Source organism: Otolemur garnettii, unplaced genomic scaffold, assembly GCF_000181295.1.
Source record: "Otolemur garnettii isolate 467f Iridium unplaced genomic scaffold, OtoGar3 scaffold00064, whole genome shotgun sequence".
NCBI lineage: Eukaryota > Metazoa > Chordata > Mammalia > Primates > Galagidae > Otolemur > Otolemur garnettii.
In genome coordinates, this window is record NW_003852459.1 from 3804400 (window position 1) to 3823689 (window position 19290).

Below are 19290 nucleotides of genomic sequence, written 5' to 3' on the forward strand. Positions count from 1 at the left end.
CTAGTAACCTACTTCAAGGCAGCTAATAGTGTGAAGAAGAGAAATATAATTCAAACCACACAAGAACTGTTCCTTAATTTTTGGAAAAGATGTTTTCAATGAGTAAACTGGATAACAGAATTCCAATGGCCTGCCAAGAGTCTGGAAAGATAGCGTGCTTTTCCATTTGAAAAGACCACCATGTAGGGAGGTAATTTTACAGGAAGCATAAGTGTATTTGGAGAAAAGACAAGAGGTTTTGCCTTCTAGGAAACCTCAAGTCCTTATGTTATGTGTGGACATGGAAAGGATGCTACTGGGACAAAGGATAAGACATTTCTCACAGTAGTGATTCATCCACAGGGGCAGGGTGGTACGTTGCTTAATGGGAGAGATGGGTTCTGGAATCTGACTTGCTGGGTTCAAATCTTTTACAACTGGCTGTGCAAACTCGGGCACATTTACCTCTCTCACGGTCAAGGTCTTTACATTTGGGGACTTAACTTGGGAGCTGGATATAAGAACTAAGAGAGACGATGTATGTGAAGTGCAAGGACTGCGCATAGTAGGCACTCAATTTATGTTAGATCATTTTATTCTTATTCATTAATACATGTTCAATAATTTCTCAAGTTCTAAGTAGGAGACATGCAGCAGGAGCAGAGTACATGGAAGAAATGAATCTGAATAGAGAGAAAAGAAATCGTAGGTGAAAAATTTCTTGGTACTTTAGTTGCTACAGAATACATGGAAGAAACTGTCCACAACTTCTGTGGATATTAATATCTCATCAGCTCAGGAACACAAAAAGTCAGCTAGTTGGGCCACTTCATGGGGAGACCATGTTAATAACTAAATGAACATAACAGTTGATACGGCTCTGTCTTTTCCAAACCAACAAAACTGAGAGCAGTGTCTTGAGAGAGATAGACAGTGAGCATTCTCCAGTAGGCCAAGGCCTCTTAGAAATGCGTGGGCAATGCCTGCCTAAGTACAAGCCATCCTATGGATATGCTATGGTTACAGACCATCAATTTCCAGAGGACTCATTTGCTAATAAACAATATGCTTCTAGTATAGATATATTATTTCTGCATTCTAAACTGACAGCCTGAAAGAATAAATTTTCATCTATGATTTCAGGGAAAGGAGCAGGTGAGAGTTTTGACATATGCCTTACACTAAATAGTCTGATCTCCTGCCATTTCATCCACATTTAACTAATTCAGTTTGTATAGGCACTGACTTGGACATTCACCTCTTTGTAACTTCTTTGGTTGGTATACCTGATTCAAATCAAGACGTCCTAGAATTAAATTTCCACATGAACAAGATTGAGAATATCCAAATTGATACTGAGTGAATCAAAACTTGTTTAGGGTAAATATTTTCTCTAATATCTAGGTTCATGATTCACTTGACAGCTATAATGATAACTGAAGTTAGTAATAAAGGGAAGTTTTGTGGTATAAAAAAATTACCATATAACTGAGGAAAAAATTGACTAGTAATTTAAAACTTAGACTGTGTCTACTCAAAGTAGAAATGTCTTTATTACTTTTCTAAATAAGAAAGCTACCACAATGTCTCAACAAAGAAAAGCATCTACCTCAATGCCTCAGTAGAGAAAGCGCTCAGCAAAGGCCAGATTTAATTTTAGTAGACAGGGCTCAAGGAGTTGCAGATTTTTTAAATTTCATAGTCTTGGTTTGTGACAGTTAAGTCATATTAAGTCAACATTTACATAGTGTTTCCTTCCTCTGTCCTAGTCCTGGGGCTCAGGAAAAGCAAGCAAGCAATAGTCATTGGTAAAAAAAAATTAAGTCTTATGACTCTGGTATCAGTCTAGGGAACAAATTAAACAGGTTGAGGCAAAAAAGCACTGGATCCCATGAATAAGTAGGTCATAATTTCCTTCTTGATTTAAATGATTCAATACATTAAATTATAACAAACATACTTTATCAATGAAACATTCATAATTAACACATAATTAGATGACAATTCAACTTTATTTCCCAATCTCAGAGTCATCAACTCCCCCAAACAGTTCTCACTTATAATTTTTGTATGAATACATTCTCACAATATTACTAGTGCTTAATATAAACAAATAAAAAACTTTGGGGGCCCCATTAATATAGGAAAATGGACTAAATGTCCACATATATCACATTGATAGAAAATTCATGCAGAACTTCACTTGGATGGAACCTAACATACTGACAACAGTCACATCATGAGATGTTTGGTCAAGAGACCAAAAAGTTAACATGCTGGAAAACTGACAAGCCGGGAAGCCAACAGAAGGGTACTTAATCACAAGTTTAGGGACATCATTGGATGGTTAGCGTCTTGTTGCTAGGCAGTGTTTCTAAATAGCAGATCTCGCATCTTAAAGAACCAGAATATTTTAGCTTTACTTTTTAAAATACAGTTTATTTTTCAAGTTAATTATGCATATCTGTGTTTGTCAACTTTTGGGTCTCTCAACTTTCTATATGCCTATAAAACGTATAGACTATCTCATTTAAAATAAATAAATATATTGACTGGATATCTACATGTATGATAGCCCTCACTAAAATAAAATTTTCCACTCACCATGTAGTAAATGATAAAGTTTGCATATGGTCATATAATAAAACCAATCAGAGAGGGAAAGATGGCTTCAGTGATGTGCCTATTGTAGCTGAATAATGGAATACAAAATATATTTGAGGTTGATTAAAATACTAAAATGAATGCAGGTATGAAAATATCTTTACTCTGTAAACGCTTAAATAGAACTTAGTACTAAAGGAAATATTTTTATGGCTTTGCTATTTATCAACCTTGTTCTCATCACAAATACCCTTGACCTTAATGGTAAAGGACACACTCCCCTGTCCCCATTCTCAGGTGGATGCTGCCACTTGTGCTGCCTCCAGCACGGGCCCAGTGAAGGATAAGGGATGATACTAAGTACAAATGCGTCTCGAGGGTCATTTCCAATCACCAGAAAGGATGCCACATGTATATATGGGCAGTCAAAGTGTGACAAGAAATGTTCACACTCCTCTTTCTTTTCTTTTTTGCCTCCTCATCACTTTCTTCCCCAAAGCATTAATACTTAGGTCAATTTTTTCCCATTCATATTAAAATGTTTGAGAGTAGACTCCCTTGTCTAAACTGAGAGGTTTTCCTAACCTGCAACCCCCCGTCCCTATTTTTCCCTCTTGCCAATGTTTTGATGGAGATCCCACAGCCTTTCTTGTCCCATCCAGGGCCAGTAGAGCATGTCTAGGGGAGAATTGGAGGTGGGCTAGAGCAGGGATGCTTCTGAGTTAGCTTGTTGTCAAGGGTAGGAGCAGACAGGGAGGGAGGGAGAACCCAGCTAGAACTCAATTACAGGACTGCAAATCACATCTTGGATTGTGGGAAATAATAGTAATTTACATTAGATACCTATCCTTTCTTTCTTTCTTTTAAATTAGCCCCTCATCTCTTTACTCATAGGAAAGAATGGTGTCTTGTCAACTCCTTGTAACTGTTCCTAATTAGTAATGCATGCATTGGAAATAAACTAAAAATTTAGATAACTATATTTCAGTCTTCCAAATATAGGTGGTTTCAGTAGCTATTTTGGTCTTTTCTTTTATGGTACTAACACTTTTAGCTGATTCAAAATGTAGCCAATCGATTAAAACTACACAACATTGCCTCCAAACTGTGGCTTACTCAATGCTTTGGATGGTGAAATGAATACATCACCAATTGAATTTCTTATGCTATGTATCGACAGGGTCATCACAGCTTAAGAATTTGAGGATATTTTCAGTAACTGGCTTCTGGGGGCCACGTCATTGGCCTGGCCATTTGAATGCTCCTTTGACATGATTTGTGAATTTGCTTTCCAGAATAACTCGAGGGATATGAAGACAAGCACACTCATAAACACATGAACGATCCAATAAACAGGCAACAAAAAAGTCCTACTGAGCTCAGCAAAAGCATACTTTCTTCCTTGTTGAAGGTATCAGCATATGCTACATCTTATGTTGCACAAGTGTGCTCATTAAATATTATGAAATGTACAGCAGGCTGGGAAGCTCTAACCAGCTAGTCAAAGTCACTCATACCTGTGTGTTCATATTTATGTCGCAGAAGGGAACTGCTTTTCTGGAATGTCTTGTCACATAAGTCACATGCATACATGCCACTCTCTGTCTTCTTGATCTTCTTGCGAGACAGACAGGAGTCGGAGTCTGTCATGTCATCTAGGCCTGACATGTAGTCTTGTGCTCCATCAAGCAATTCTCCCTGTGATAGAATCACACAGTTCAACACAGTGGCTTCACTTTGTGCTTACACCAAACACCTTCGAACAGGCTGACGTCTGGACGACCTCAAAAATGCTTGCATTAATTGGTCTAATTTTTTAAAAATTAATTATTTTCCATGAACAACATGAGGTCTCATATTCCAGCAAAAATATAAACATTCTCTTCCCCGGAGAGTAGAGCTCACTATTTTTCAAGGACAGAAAACAGTCAACTCTAAGGTGAGAGAAACATAAATTTTTCTAAAATCCTTCATTTTATTTCTACTAGGAAATATCCAAGTGAAAATTAAACATTGGAATTTGTGTGTTTTCCAGTGTGCTTAACTTTAGAAATGATCTGTAGCTGTAGAAACCCCATTTTAATTGAATTTTATATTTAGGTACAAAATGTTATTATTATGCAATCTATTTAAATGTATGTCTACCAACTAAAGGCCTCAAGCTATATTTTTATATTTAATTTTCTAATTTGAAATAGGGAATATTAATAACACTTTTTATCAATGTTCTATGTTAAAACAGCCTTCAGCATTAAGCAATAATGAATGTGGATCAGTAAATTATTAAATTTCTTGATATTTATTTTGTCTTGATCCAAAGGAGAGCAAACTTGCATGATAACATACATTTCCATTTGCTAGCCCACAGTTCAGTTTTCTTAGACTACGTTTGCACTAATTAATATTAGAGGAGATTAAATAGGCTTAAATTCATTTACAAAGAGGGCAGATGTACTATAAATCGGAATACTGGAACAGCTGTTACAGAGGTGCACTGCTACTTACCCTCCTATTTTGCCAGCAAGGATTAAACTGCATAATGTTAAAATATACCTGCTTGAATTTGATAAACCATAAATTATTAGCTAGTTTGAAAAGTCTGGTATGAGGTCATGTGGACTGTATGAAATATTTTTTTAATGCTCTTCAAAATAAACTATTTTCTCTAAAACCCAGTACCTATTGTTACAGCAAATTGTGCACATCTTGCAAAGTGTGTGGCTGTTCATAAACTTTAACTTTCAGCACTTCTATAAAACATACCGAATACTATTATCAATATACAGTTCTAAATGCAGATGAATTAACCTCCGAAATTAACATTAATTGCTTCTTTATCTTTTTCTTTAAGTGAACATGCTTATGGAGTACAGTGTTCCACTGTTGCATCCATTTGTTTTTCTAGGCCACCGAAAGGATTAAGTTCACTTTAAAACAAACTCCTCTATTGCTCCTGATTTTTCTGACTAAGGTTTTTTCTTCCTACATGCACATGAACAGTATGATTGCCACCTCCTTTCTTCAGAGCGAAAAGGTACATCTCATTACCTGAAATCCTTGTTTCCGCTGGTACTTTCTCCTTTGCTGCATATCAGCAAAAGTAGCTGCTCCAGTTGGGTAGGTATAGGCCATATGTGGTAGGAAGCTCATCTGATCCAGTCCTGGGTATGGTCGTAGCCCAGGGATACTGGTCTGGACTGGTGGCATGAAAGTGGCAGGGGGAAATGCGCTTTGTGGTGGAAGAGCTGTGTATAAAGGTTTGGCACTAAATGGGTTCATGCCGAACACTGGGTTAGTGCTTTTGTTGTCCAGATTATTTGAATTTGAAAACTCCTTCTTGATAAAAGTCAAGTTCAGAGGCTCATCTGAGTTTTCAGATGATGAAGAAATACTGTTATGGTCTAAATTTATGCTACTAGCTTTTGTTTTGTTCTTTGTGGCTATAATACTTTTGGGTTCTTTCATTTGTTTTGGTAATGACAAGTCCAAAGGCTCAGCCTGGAGCTCCTCCGAAGAGAAGCTGTTTGGAGTGTACGAACTACTGTGGGAGTTTTTAGAAGATGTGGAGGAAAGATTTAAGGGAGAAGGAGTATTACTCCTTGAGTGGTCCAATTTTTCAACTGGTTTAATATTGGTAAAATGGGAAGGTTTTGTTAGCCTGAGAGGAGGATCACAATTTGTAACACTGTTGTGAAGTTCTGCTATAGATGGTGATGTTATGGAGTCCATAGGTTTTACAGGAGACCTGGATAGTAAAGAGTCTTTTGTGGGAGGGTTACTGTTGGGAGCTAACGGCTTGGAGTTCCTTTCCAGTGATGGTGACCTGGAATTTGAATACTGGTAGACTTTTCGTTGCTCAAACCATTCCTTCACAAATTCCTGAGGAAGGCCCACAGCAATGGAAATTTTCAGCAGTTCATCAGAGTTGGGCTCCATGTTCATAGCATAGTAGGCTTTGAGTACAGACATGTGGTCCTTGTACGGGTTGATGGGGCTTGTCATTCCTTTCTCAGAAAGTACAGATGACAAGAGGAGGGCTTTATTATCAACAAAAACTCCGGCTTTGTTGGGGACTATGTTTTCGTGAGGTTGCAGGACCGCCTTGATCTCTTCATTCATCTTACAAAGGTAACGCTCATGCTGATGCAAGGGGATGGGGCCTGGAAAACTTTCTTTACAGAACTGGCATGAAAATGGAGTGGATATGTTGTGGTTCTCAATCATTTTATCGTCGGTGACCAAATCTATTAAAGTACGCAGCTTCTCTTTCTTTATATTACTGATCTGTCTCCTTGAGTCGGTAGTCAAGCTCTGGAGGCAAGCTTTGGCTTCATTGACTTTTTCTAACGTGTAGTCAATAATACTTTTAGTGGCACCATTATGACTCACTACTGGAAGGCCGACAGGTGGAATACTGGGAGAAGTGACTCCTTGTTCCTCAGGCTGAGAGCATGGATCCTTCATGTGATAACCTTTCAACTTGGAAATTTCTTCAGCCTTGCAGTCCATTTTTTGCCTGGAAACCGTATTGTCCACAATCTGTAGAACCTTTTGCACCTCACTTAAATTACTATTCATGGTGGGAAATCCAAGTAAAGGGGCTTCCATCCCTACACCTAAGTGCTGCATTGGACTCTGAGCAGATGGATGAACTCCTAGAGGGCTGGTGGCTCCAAGCCCACCATTCATAAAGGGACTAGTGCCACTAAACCCGTGTGTGGCCATAAGAACTTTATAGTCATTGAAGTCTAGTGGTTCTGTTTTAATTTTAAGTAAGCCTGTTTGTTCAGAGATACTAAGTGGTTTTCCATTCTCCAACTTGTTTCTTAACTGGGTAATGGCTGAATTAGTAGGAGAAGAAGAAACAGAATTAGGGGAAGAACCCGTCTTGATATTGTTTCTCATTCGGCCATTTACCGAGATTAAGCCAATACATTTCTTGCTGCTGATGTGTGAACTGTAGGAACCAGAATGGGAGAAACGTTTCTTGCAGTTTGGGCACTCGTAAGGTTTTTCACCTAAAATGATAATTAAAATTAACATTACTTTTCTTTGTAGTTGTCTACCAAGACAAGAACCTGTGAAACCAAATGGAAGGGACACAATGAGGTACCCCTACATGCTAGGTGCTTAGATTAGAATTAGGCAGCCCTAACTATTTCTGAGCTTTATCTACCCTGGGAGGACATAACTCAAGATGGTAGCAGTGAAAGGTAGGGCTATCTATGCCTTTTTCAGCTAAGATCCGAAATCTTGTTTTGCCATCGGCAGCCTTCCATTTACACAGAATGTCAGATTAATGTGTGGTCAATAGCACAATAAAGATGTCACAGTATTTAAAGGGAAGTGTAGCCATGGCTTTAATCAACTCTGTGGAAATTCCATTGATTCTACCAATCCAACTAGTCCTTTGAATAGCATCCAATTTGGTAATAAAACACTTGGCAGAGCTATCAAACTAGTTATAAAGAAGAAATCTCAGTGGTAAGATACTGTTCTGTGATACACAGCTCTCAGGAATCAGGGAGCATTTATCATATAAAGCTCCTGTCCAAAATTCTTCAACTTGCTTTCATGGTTAGATATCAAAAAGGAACATCCTCCAGAATTTGTCAGTTGAGCTTCCTCAGGTGAAAATTTTTTGATCTGGAGAAGGGGTTTCAAAGGGACAAAAAGGAGCCTCTAGATTTTGCAATGAATGAAAGCATTTGTGGTTTTTATAAAGTATAAGCATTCTTCTTCTTCTTGTAAGATAGTGTTATTGATGTTACCCTAAGTCTCATGAAGACAGATCAGGCACACATAGTTTATGGAATAAACGGGTAGTTCCAAAATGTTACAAATAGGACTGTGTAAAATTTAAACAATCTTATAAAATTCCCTTAATTAAACAAAATGCAAATGTGAGAGCCAGCACCTCTGCTACTCACCACTGTGAATTCGCAGGTGTTCCTTCAGATGGTGTTTATATTTGAAGGCCTTGCCACACTCTGTGCATTTGAACTTGCGATTACCTGCTCCTTGGGTTAGCATTTGGTGCTAAAAGAGGAGAAAAGACTGGCATCAGTCTTGTGCGGGAGGAACAAAGGAAATTTGTTACTAATATTTTTAAAAGGCTTCTATTTTTCAGACAGCCCAAAAGGTTTGAGTGCATTCTTATTTATTTGCCCAGTCTTTCGGAGTTGCAATAAAAGTGATAATGTCCGTAATAAAATTGGAACAAATAAAAAAAAGCTTTCACATGCGCATCCAACCCTTGCTTTAGAATTATTTCTAGGGTTTCTTTTCCAAATTGTTTTTTTTTTTTTTTTTTGAGCCTTGGTAGATGAGAACGTATAATTATAAAGCTGTTTATTGTTTTTGTGTCTACTACAAATTCTTAAAATATTAAGATTACCTGCTAGAATGCAACTGTTTGGTTAAGGAAAAAAATAAATGTTTTCCTAAAGATTCTGAGTAGTCTCAAAAAGAAAAACCCCAAAACTCCACATGCATATAGCAAATTTCATCAAATTTTTTTGTATCAGGATAAAAGTATATCTTCTACTGACTCAATCTAAAACTTCAAAGGCAAAAACAAAAACAAAAGCCACAGCAACAAAACACAACCAACACAACAAAAAACAAAACCCAAATCAAAATAACACCAACAAAAAAACCCCTTGACTATAAATATTTCATTGCGTGGCAAGCATGTTTAAATATCCCATTAGCAGTGCTAGTAGCGAATCTCAGCACTGTCTTTTTCCTGAGATGTTGCATATCAGATTTGATTCATTATCAAATGCAAGACACAACATCTTGGGTTATAGCTGCTTGAACAGTTTTATCACAGGCCAGTAGGAAAGACTTCAACGACTTTTCATTTTCCTTTTTAGTAGTGTGCTAGGGAGTAGGGACAGAAAAGAAAAAAGTTTGCTGAAAAGACAAGTTAAAAGCAGCAAAGATATAATCAAACACAGCTGACCTTTTTGAACAAGAGAAAAAAAGCAGTGTGACTTAGAATTCTGGAAAAAAAAATACAGTCATCCACTCTGGATGCTCAAGGTAGGAGGTCAGCCTTTTTCAAGCAGCAGTGACACAAAAGCCTTTTGCAAAAAGACAGCACAGAAACGGTATGACAACTGCTAGGGTGTGCTGAATCTTCCCACATTCCTAGTGAGACAGATGGTGTTACATGGGACACAGGGAGGTTTGTTCAAACAGCAGCAACCTTCAAAGATCAAGCAGAGCCCAGCCCGCCGAGCGCCATTGAGGGACCAGCGCTCATATGTTGCTGAGTTGCATAAACAAACAGCAACAGCTGCTTTCTCTCCCCCCACAGCCCTCAGAGGACTACTATAAACTTTAGTTGTGCCACTGTTAATATGATACAATCATTTTAATTTACTAATTGTAAATGCCATGAGCAAATGAGGGGACTTTTCAACACCAAAGCTACCATTCATAAGGCGCCAACACAATCACACTTCTGCATGTGAAATTTAAAGCGGTTATGCTAGATAAATATCTAGGCACTTTTTTTTTCCTCGAGTTTTTGTGCATATAAGCAAGGGGAGATAAACTGTTACATAAGTGTAACTATGCAAGCATTCTTTTTTTTTTAAATAACTGATCTTTGAAAAACATTCAGGTGACAAGTCTAAGCAGATATAAATGGAATGATCTACGTGAGCTGTTCTCTGAAAATAGTAAAATTCTATCACAGAGTATTGTCACCATTGCTTGCTTATTCTTATTTTCCATATTCAAATAAAATGAAGCCTGTAAGAAAAAAAATAAAATTTTTATAAAAAATATCATGTTTAATAATTTAAAAAACAGATAGGATGTGAAGGCTCATAGAGCATGATTCCAGGTCTGAAGGGCCGGTTATGCTGACTTAGGGCACACCTTTTTTGTTACCATTTGAACATATCATAATATCAATTTGCAGTCAATTCTCCCCAGAGGACAGAAAGAGCAGTTTTGCTGCCACATTTAAGGGACGTGGTGAATCAATCCTATTCAATCATTTAAAAGATTTAAGAAGCTATGCTTGTCTGTTCAGGAGAGAGTTTTTATTTTTCAGACAAGTAAGAAGAAAGAGGCAGAGCAATTTTAACATTTAGCTGTAAACACGCATATCAGGAAGGGATCATTTTAAATGTACATGCAATGTTTGGGTATTAATCCGACTTATTGGATAGGTACATGTGTACTATGTGCCTTTCTGATTTTCCTTAAAACACTTAATTAGATTTCACGAACTAGTAGCAGCTTATAAAAGTACTCTTTAAGTCACAGAAGGTGTTATGTGATGAAAGAAATACACACTGGTACTATGACTTAGACCCTAGGTGAAAAGAAAATTTCTAAGTACAACTAGGTGAAAAATGGAATTAAAATTGCTGAGATGTTTAATAATGTATAATTAAAATGCTACAATTTCATTCACTTTTTGTGGAACATAAAAATGAAACTAAAGTCAAGTTAAAGTGCAAATAAAATTTCTAAATTAGAAATTAACACACTCATTCGATCGTGAACATAAGACTATTAAATCATATTAGAAGAGACCATCAAAAAATCATTTAGACCTCAATTAAAGCTATTACCATTAAAAGATCTGCATCTTCAAAATGCCATGAAAAATTAATAATGATTGCCAATCAAAGCAATATCGTTTCTCTAAGGGGTTATTATAGAAAGAAATCACTTAAATGCCCCCCCACCTGATCTGTCCCTGGCTTGTGCGTCACCATATGCCGCTCGAGCTGGGTGCGGTAGGCAAACGTGTAGCTACAAAGAGGGCAGGAAAAGTTCTCCTCATTCTTCTCGTGGCGGTACTTGATGTGCTCCTTCAGTGATGTCAAGCGCTTGTAGCCCCGGTCGCAGTAGGGGCAGGTCAGCAGTTGGGCAAAAGCATCTGGAGTTCCAGGTGGCAGGTCTGTAGCCGAGAGACAAGAGAGAGAGAAGCGGGCCAAAAGGTCAGTAAATCAATGGCAGCTAATGGGCTGACTGCCCGGGCTGGTATGACAGGAATCACTGCAATCTGCTCTACCAGAGTGCCATCATTGCACCCAGCCCCCTTACACACCAGTCCCCTCACACACCCAGGACAGACTTGTTGGAATCAGCTCACACTGCGCTAGAAAATTAATTAATTACTTAAGCTTGTGGGGAGGGGGGTTTAAACAGCTGATAAATGAGGAAATTCTCTTTTGGTGACTGGCAGTTCCTACTGAACCTTTAGTCACAGATTCTTCAGGAACTCACGGTGCCAAGGAGCTTTTCAGGTGTGGGTAGAGAGGAACAAAAGGTGAGGGTCAGTAATTCTAAACTTTTTTTTCCCCCTCAAAAGTAAAATGTTTCAGAAAGATAGGAATAAATTTAGATATTTTTATCTCTTAGAAATGGCTCTAATTGTTCTTGTTCTTTATTGGATGTACAAATGACACAAATTTGCTGACAAAAAAATTTCACAATACCCTAAAATTACAGTTCTAATCTTTGCTCATGAAATTCCATGCCTCTGCAGCTGTTCTTCAAATTTTAAGGTAAACACTCAGGCATGGAGTGCATTTGTAATTGTAACAGCTGCAGAGGTCAATGTAGTGGCTAAAAATGAATTACAGCCTCACCATTTTCTTCTTGCCCATTGGCCTCTGGCGTGCCAAGGCGAGACAGCTCTTCAGGGGCTTCTGGGTAAATGATGGCTGTGTCACTGCGCTGAAGGTACTCCTCGATGCTGACTGCGTGGCCATCGCGTTCCTCCAGTTTTCTTTTGGCAAAGTATTCCTCAAAGTCTGATGTGCAATTTGCATTCTTCACTGAAATGATAAAAGGAGAAGAAATGTCCTTTGCAGGCCTTCTTCCTAGGAGGCCCAGTCCATCTCCAGCACTGTTAGTGAGAGATGATGACTTGCAATCAGACACAAATGCCTGGTTTATTTGTAAGAAGTATTGAAGATGACCAATTATTGACTGAATGCTTACTCTCATAATAGATGCAAGAAAGAGGACACTTTGCTTTATGTGAAATAAGCACAGTTTACTTCTTTCTTCCTGGAATATTAGTCTGCATAATTCACAAAGAGTGAGAGAAATTTTAAAATGTTTTTCAGTGAAAATTTTAAAAGACCAACAAACAGAACTGTATTCTAAAATCCATAAACATCAGACATAACATAAGCTCAAAAGTATTTTAATAGTCTATATAAAGCTTCCTTTTCTTTCAAGAAAGGTACATTTAATTCTTCTTTCTACTAAACTTAACGTCCCTAACCACAGATACATCCTGTTGCTAAATATAAGCTGTTAACCCTCCACCCTCTGAACACCACAGGCAGCCGAGGCTACCTAGTCTGAGACAGATGCAGAAGGACAGATATTCCTAGAGAGATAATAAAGCAACTTTGTTAAAAAATCGTGGAATGCAGCAGTTTATGTTTCCCTATAATTTCAATCTTTAGCTCAGGATTTTAGAGCTGCTGAAAATAAAATGAAGCTCACAGCTGATAGAAAGAAAATAAAAAGTAACAGAGAGAGTCAGGAGACTGGCTATGCTGCTGGGTGATTTTAATATGCTTTTAACTTTTGTAATTATGAATCTATTTCTATGAAATAAGTAATAGTTGTAACCCAATTGTAACAACTTGTGTCATAAGACTTTGCATATTTGAAACCTCTAGATGTGTTTCTGAAATAAGTTGGGGATTAAATATCCTTGGTATAAGGCAGAGTTGGGAGGGGGGAGCGGTTTCTCTCCATTGCTGTTATTGTCTGTCATAGGTAAGCGGAAAAAGTACTTTGTTAGTACAATTAATGGTGAAATACTATTACCAGAGTTTTTTAAAGCAGTTAACCTTGGCTTCACTAGATTCTTCACCTTATTCTTCACAATAAACAATATTACCATATTTGCCATACTAACTCTCTTGGGTAATTGTGGTAGGGTGATTTTCAAGCCAACCAGTCAATTGAGGTTGATTTTTTTTTTTTGCTTTCATTATTATGAACTTGTGGATTTAGATGAGAAGAACAGAAAGTGGAACCTTCCATTAATTCAACAGCATTATTGAATGTCTAGTATTTACTAGGTATCACATCTTACAAAAAACCAGATCTAGTCTTATCCCTCAGGAAGCCAGGAGAAAGAGCAATATAACTGGTATCTCAAAACTAAGTTATTACAAACTCAAATAAGTATTATGAAAGAAAGTTAGATGATGGTATGAAAGAAGTTACAGAGGAACATGAGACCATCTACAAGCTGAGGACAATTCTAATTGCGAAAGCCTGACATGGGCTGTGGAGGCTGGGGAAGAGCAGCCTGCACAAGGATGTGGTGACTGAAAGGAGCATGGGACATGCCTCAGGATGTGAAAGGACAGTGCCGGAGCAGAGGGCAGAAGGGAGAGCTGTGCTGTAAGGGTGGAGAGGCAGCAGGAGTGAGGAAGAGCCTTGTTAAGGACAGGGGATTTTATTCTAAGGGAAACAGAAACCACCAGAGGGTATCAAGTAAGGGGGTGGTTGGATGAAATTATGATTATTTACATTTTTAAGTGACAACTTTGGCTTTAGTATGATAGAGATCAGAGAAATAGAAAAATAGGTTTTGGGAAGCCAGTTAGGAGGATTCTCCCCTAACTAGGCAAACAATAAAAATTAAGGAACTGAAGAAGGAGATGAGGAAAAGAGGCTGGATGAAAGAAATACTTCAGAAGTAAAATCCCTAAAGCCTGGGGAAGGACTGGGTTTGTCAAGGTGGGGGATGCTAACCCCCATGATCACGCTTTTCACATTTGATGAATGGTATGTGACACTCATTAAAGCAGGGAATCCTCGAGTTCCAAAAAGACTAGAAACTAGGGACAATATATGGATAAAACAAAAGGAAATGGGAGAATTACACTTTGTGGACTATTAAACTAAGCATTAATAATCTTGAGCACCATGATCTCAAATCTTTCTCCTTTGCCACTCCAACTTCCATTAAGTTTAACAATCATCTCATTCCAAGGCCCGTATTTACCTCAAAAATAGGTTTGGAATGTGTAGGAGTGGATTAATATTTTATATCCTGAAATTTTGCTCAAATCTTTTCTTAGCTGGATTTAGTAAGGGAACACAGACATTAGTTAAAATCACTTAATCCTCCCAATGCCAAGGGCTTTCCAAAGAATACTTATTGGTTGTGGTTGTGATGATGTCATTATACTTGCATCACTAAGGCTCTGGGGAGTACATAGAACTGCCGATTTTATTTCCATAAACTATTTGTTCATTGCTTTGATCATCAAAATAATGTCAGAGCTATCAAAAGTCACCTTTTGTTTTTAATGGTAAGAAAAGATAAGGAGGACAAAATGAAGAATCCAAGGTGAACATCTTTTGAATAAGTTGACTGATTAACCATTGACTAATTTCTTTTTTCAGTGCTATGACAGTGGAAAGTACATCATAGTTTCTTTTGAACTCATACACACTTGAGTGCTATCAAATGCTTAAGAAAAGATTTAAGTTTTTTGAGAACATTGTCCCACTTGATGACCTTAGTGTAACCTAGTAAACATGGATGGATGTACGTTTAATATCCTAATTTTATCTTGATATTTCAGCAACTATTTGAATTATCTGGCTATCTTTGCATGAATTTTCATTTGCATATGAATGTTTCCATCAGAAATGTAATCAAATGCAAATTCAGTTGGATTTGCATTAATAGCCTTTCGGCTTAAAACGGAGGAAAATTCTGATTTTTCTGGATAGGCAAACTAAATTGCATCTAGATACACTACTGGTGTTTGAGAGGCAATCCAATCGCTAGATCAAATTTGGCCATGCTAGATTTCTATGTCAAGTGTAATGGGGACAAAAGACATCAAATCATGTGTTCTCTTGAAGGATCTATCTTTGATCATCTTTGTAATCTTTGCATGGAGTATAGTGCTTAGAAATTAGCAGGCTCTCAAGAATCACTTATGGAATGAATGAGGAATAAAGTGTGTCCTTCACACTAATCTTGGTGTAGAGGTCTTTTAGTCAAAGGAAGTATAAAATAAGAGAGATACAGTAGAGCAGAGACTTAGACCTAGTGTCCAGGCAACTGTAGAACAATTATTTATTATGTGATAAACTGTGTAGTGGTGATCAGAAATACTTGCAATTGTTTGATAGGGCTCAGATGAGTATTCAGAAAAGGGTCCATGAAGATGGCACTCAATCTTTTTTTTTTGTTGTTAGTGATAGAGTCTCACTTTATCACCCTCAGTAGAGTGCTGTGGGGTCACAGCTCACAGCAACCTCCAACTCCTGGGCTTAGGCTATTCTCTTGCCTCAGCCCCCGGAGTAGCTGGGACCACAGGCACCCACCACAATGCTCGGCTATTTTTTTGTTGCAGTTTGGCCGGGGTTGGGTTCGAACCTGCCACCCTCAGTATATGGGGCCAGTGCCCTACTCACTGAGCCATAGGCACTGCCTGGCACTCAGCCATTTGCTCCATCAGGATTTTATTTCATATGGTATAGACATGCCATTGGTTATATATCTCATATTCCTAGTCACTTAAGTGGGCTGGATCTTCTATGAGCTTGGCATAACTGGCATGGATATAATGTGGCTTGCAGTAGGGTTGCAGTAGGTATTAGGAATCTCTTGTTTTTCTGCCTAGCACTACAACATTACTTTTTACCTGGAACAACTCTATTTCCCTATTGCCAAGCTTTATGGTACCCAAGGAGCTGACATCCTACCACATGATCCTGTTCCCCAAGTTGAATCTAGGTGGTCATCTGCACCTAAAGTGAGCCACTCTCTGTCCTGTTGATTGGCCCAGGGTAGCCAACAGACATAACTGAATTCAATAAATTCCTTCCCTACGATTTTAGGACTTTGTTCCCAAAAAAAGCATCATGGTAGTTTTTTTTTTTCCCTAAGTGACTATAGCTATATACATATAAGGCATAGAATGAACAAATTGCTATTTTCCATCTAGAGAAAGAAGATTAATGAAAAGATAGAATAAAGTAGACACACAGAGAAAAGCAGCTCAGATGCAACATCCCGAAAGTGCCTTTCTAGCTCCTCTCCTTCCTGAGACCAAAATGCACCTGGCAAAAGTTTTGTTGGCCACCCTCCTTAGATTTTATGAGCTCAAAACTCCCTTTTCCATTGAACCTATGTTATGATTCAGTCTCTTAAAACCAAAGCCAAACTAGTTGTTATAGTCCCAGAACAAATGATGTGATTAAATATCAGTTACTCTTGAAATTATAGGGAAGGATGAAGTTTTGATTGTACTGGGAAGTATGTATTTTTGTTTTTGGAAAGATTATGTAGTATTGTTTAGTGGACACAAGAATGAGGTAAAAAAATTTCTGGAAAGTTAGAGAATTTCCCACTTCAGTTTTGTAGTGTAAATCAACTTCATTTTCCTTCTTTCTGTAATCCTCTTCATTCCCTGGTCTCCTTGGAAGAACTGCCAATACACACTGACAAAGGATATTTGCATGGTATTTATCATCAAGCCCTAACAAAAATTCACAAGAAATCTCAAGTAATTTCTTTCCATACCTTCTCCAGAGATTTTATATTTAGTCCTAAAATTTACCCGAATGTCTTGCAAATATCTCAACCTTCCCTAAAGTTAGATAAACTTTTCTCAATCCAAAAAAAAGAATTTCATAAATGAAAAATGTTTTCTGATGGCCACATGCATTATAATATCGTCAGAGTGAAATTTTAGGTCCCGTTGAGTTAGGGAAGCCTCAAATTCCTTGGAAATATGTTGGCCACTCTTACTAATGCTGCTTATTAGTGACGCTTTTATAAATACCTTCATGTCTGTCTTAGATATTATTTTTAGATAGTTAATAATAAATGTCAATATAAACTGACTTTTAAAAGTTATTGCCTAGAAAAAATTAATATTAATAGAACTCTAAATAAAACAATGTTGATCTCCAAACCAGCAAGCCCCATAATCAAGTTGCTTTAGAATATTTCCTCAAAGATACTTAAAAGTAAATTTTACTTAATATTTATAGGTAGTTAAATTATAATATGGCCCTGACACCTATGCTTTCTCCTTTCAGTTTCCATTTACTTTCTTTATTTGTAACAAGTGTGTGTTCACATAGAAAGACAGGTTCTCTGTTATCACTGGCTCAGTATTTTGCATGTTTATAATTTTCATAAAGAATTGAAGAAATATATTTGAATGTTATGTTAGGCCATTTTAATAAATATCAAAATGCATAAATAATTCTTTTTTTTTGGCTAGGGCTGGGTTTGAACCTGCCATCTCTGGCATATGGGGTCAGCGCCCTACTCCTTTGAGCCACAGGTGCCACCCCATAAATAATTCTTTTGGAAAAGAAAATATCTTGGAGTATCTAGAAGAGCAGTAGCAAGTATCTATGAAAAAACCAAGTGGAACCACTCATTGATCTTTTGTTTAATAACTGTTTTTTGAGGCTAGGCACGGTGGCTCATGCTTATAATCTTAGCACTGTAGGAGGCCAAGGTGGGGAGGATAACTTTAGCTCAGGAGTTTAAGACCAGCCTGAGCAAGAGTGAATAGCCTATCTCTACTAAAAATAGAAAAATTAGCTGGGTGTCATGGCAGGCACCTAGGAGGCTGAGGCAGGAGGACTGCTTGAGCCTAGGAGTCTGAGATTGCTGTGAGCTAGGCTGACTCTTTGGCACTCTAGCCTGGGCAACAGAGTGAGACTCTGTCTCAAAAAAAAAAAAAAAAGATATCTTTAGAAAACAATAACAATAAAAATAATTGTTTATCAAGTGCCTGCTAGTGCCAGAGAGTATGCTTGGAGATGAGGACAGGAAGTTGGTAATTTTTTTCTTACTTCTGTGATTCTAATATTTGAAAACATACATATAAAATGGTGGTGATTCTGCCATATACAGACCTAAATATATAAAATATCTAAAAATATATAAAACAAGGGATCATGTACCTGTGCGCTTCCTCTGTGCAATGTAGAAATTATGTACTTATCATATAATCTGGCTTTTTATCACTTCACTACATGTAGACAGAGAGACCTAAAGAAACAGCCGTAAACCTGGGTAACTGTATTTATCATGTTTTTGAAAAACAGTCTTTTAATTAGCAACATCAGTGATAAGAAAACATAGAAAATTATTTTTAATGTAGTCATTTGTATTGAATCTTTCAGTTTAAAGAAACACATACTTAGTATTTGCTAAGGTATATATATATTGTGGTGGCCACTTTATTTAAAGTTGACTAATTGATGAATATAAGCATTTCATCATTAAAAATGCATGTGTGTGTTTTTTGCAGAAGGTTCCAAAATACATATTGGCACCAGATATCTAAAAACCACCGTGAGGGACGGATGATCTTTTTCTCACTACACAGCTAACGGGCTGCCTGGCAGGGCTCCGACTGGTGCAGAGGCGAGTATGAAGCCAGGGCAGGGTCGTCAAGAGCAACGGACAAGGTTTCTTCTCTGCCCAGGAATCAGTGCAGTGTCTTGGCCTGCCTCTCCACCCTCGCTCTATCACGGCTTTCTCTAGGGAACAAATGTTCCAATGGCACTGAGAGTTCCCCAGGTGCCAGAGCTTCAGGGGAGAGAGGTGAAGAAGAGTGAGCAGGGAACAGGCATCTGCAGGGGTCGGCAGGATCTAGTGGGGACAGGCATGTGCAGGGGCCGGCAGGATCTAGTGGGGACAGGCAT

The 19290-nt window shown here is 37.8% G+C and overlaps 1 protein-coding gene across 2 annotated transcripts in view; it reads right to left on the minus strand.

Moving 5' to 3' along the window:
* ZEB2 (zinc finger E-box binding homeobox 2) overlaps nt 1-19290 on the minus strand; it is a 130001-nt gene that overhangs the window by 3378 nt on the left and 107333 nt on the right. For both annotated transcript variants that reach the window (XM_003793003.3, XM_023515037.1), the window contains 5 exons: nt 12207-12395; nt 11298-11512; nt 8514-8622; nt 5632-7601; nt 4101-4281 (listed from right to left, as the gene is read on the minus strand). In XM_003793003.3, the coding sequence (XP_003793051.1) occupies nt 4101-4281; nt 5632-7601; nt 8514-8622; nt 11298-11512; nt 12207-12395 (2664 nt within the window). The remainder of the gene's footprint in view (nt 1-4100; nt 4282-5631; nt 7602-8513; nt 8623-11297; nt 11513-12206; nt 12396-19290) is intronic.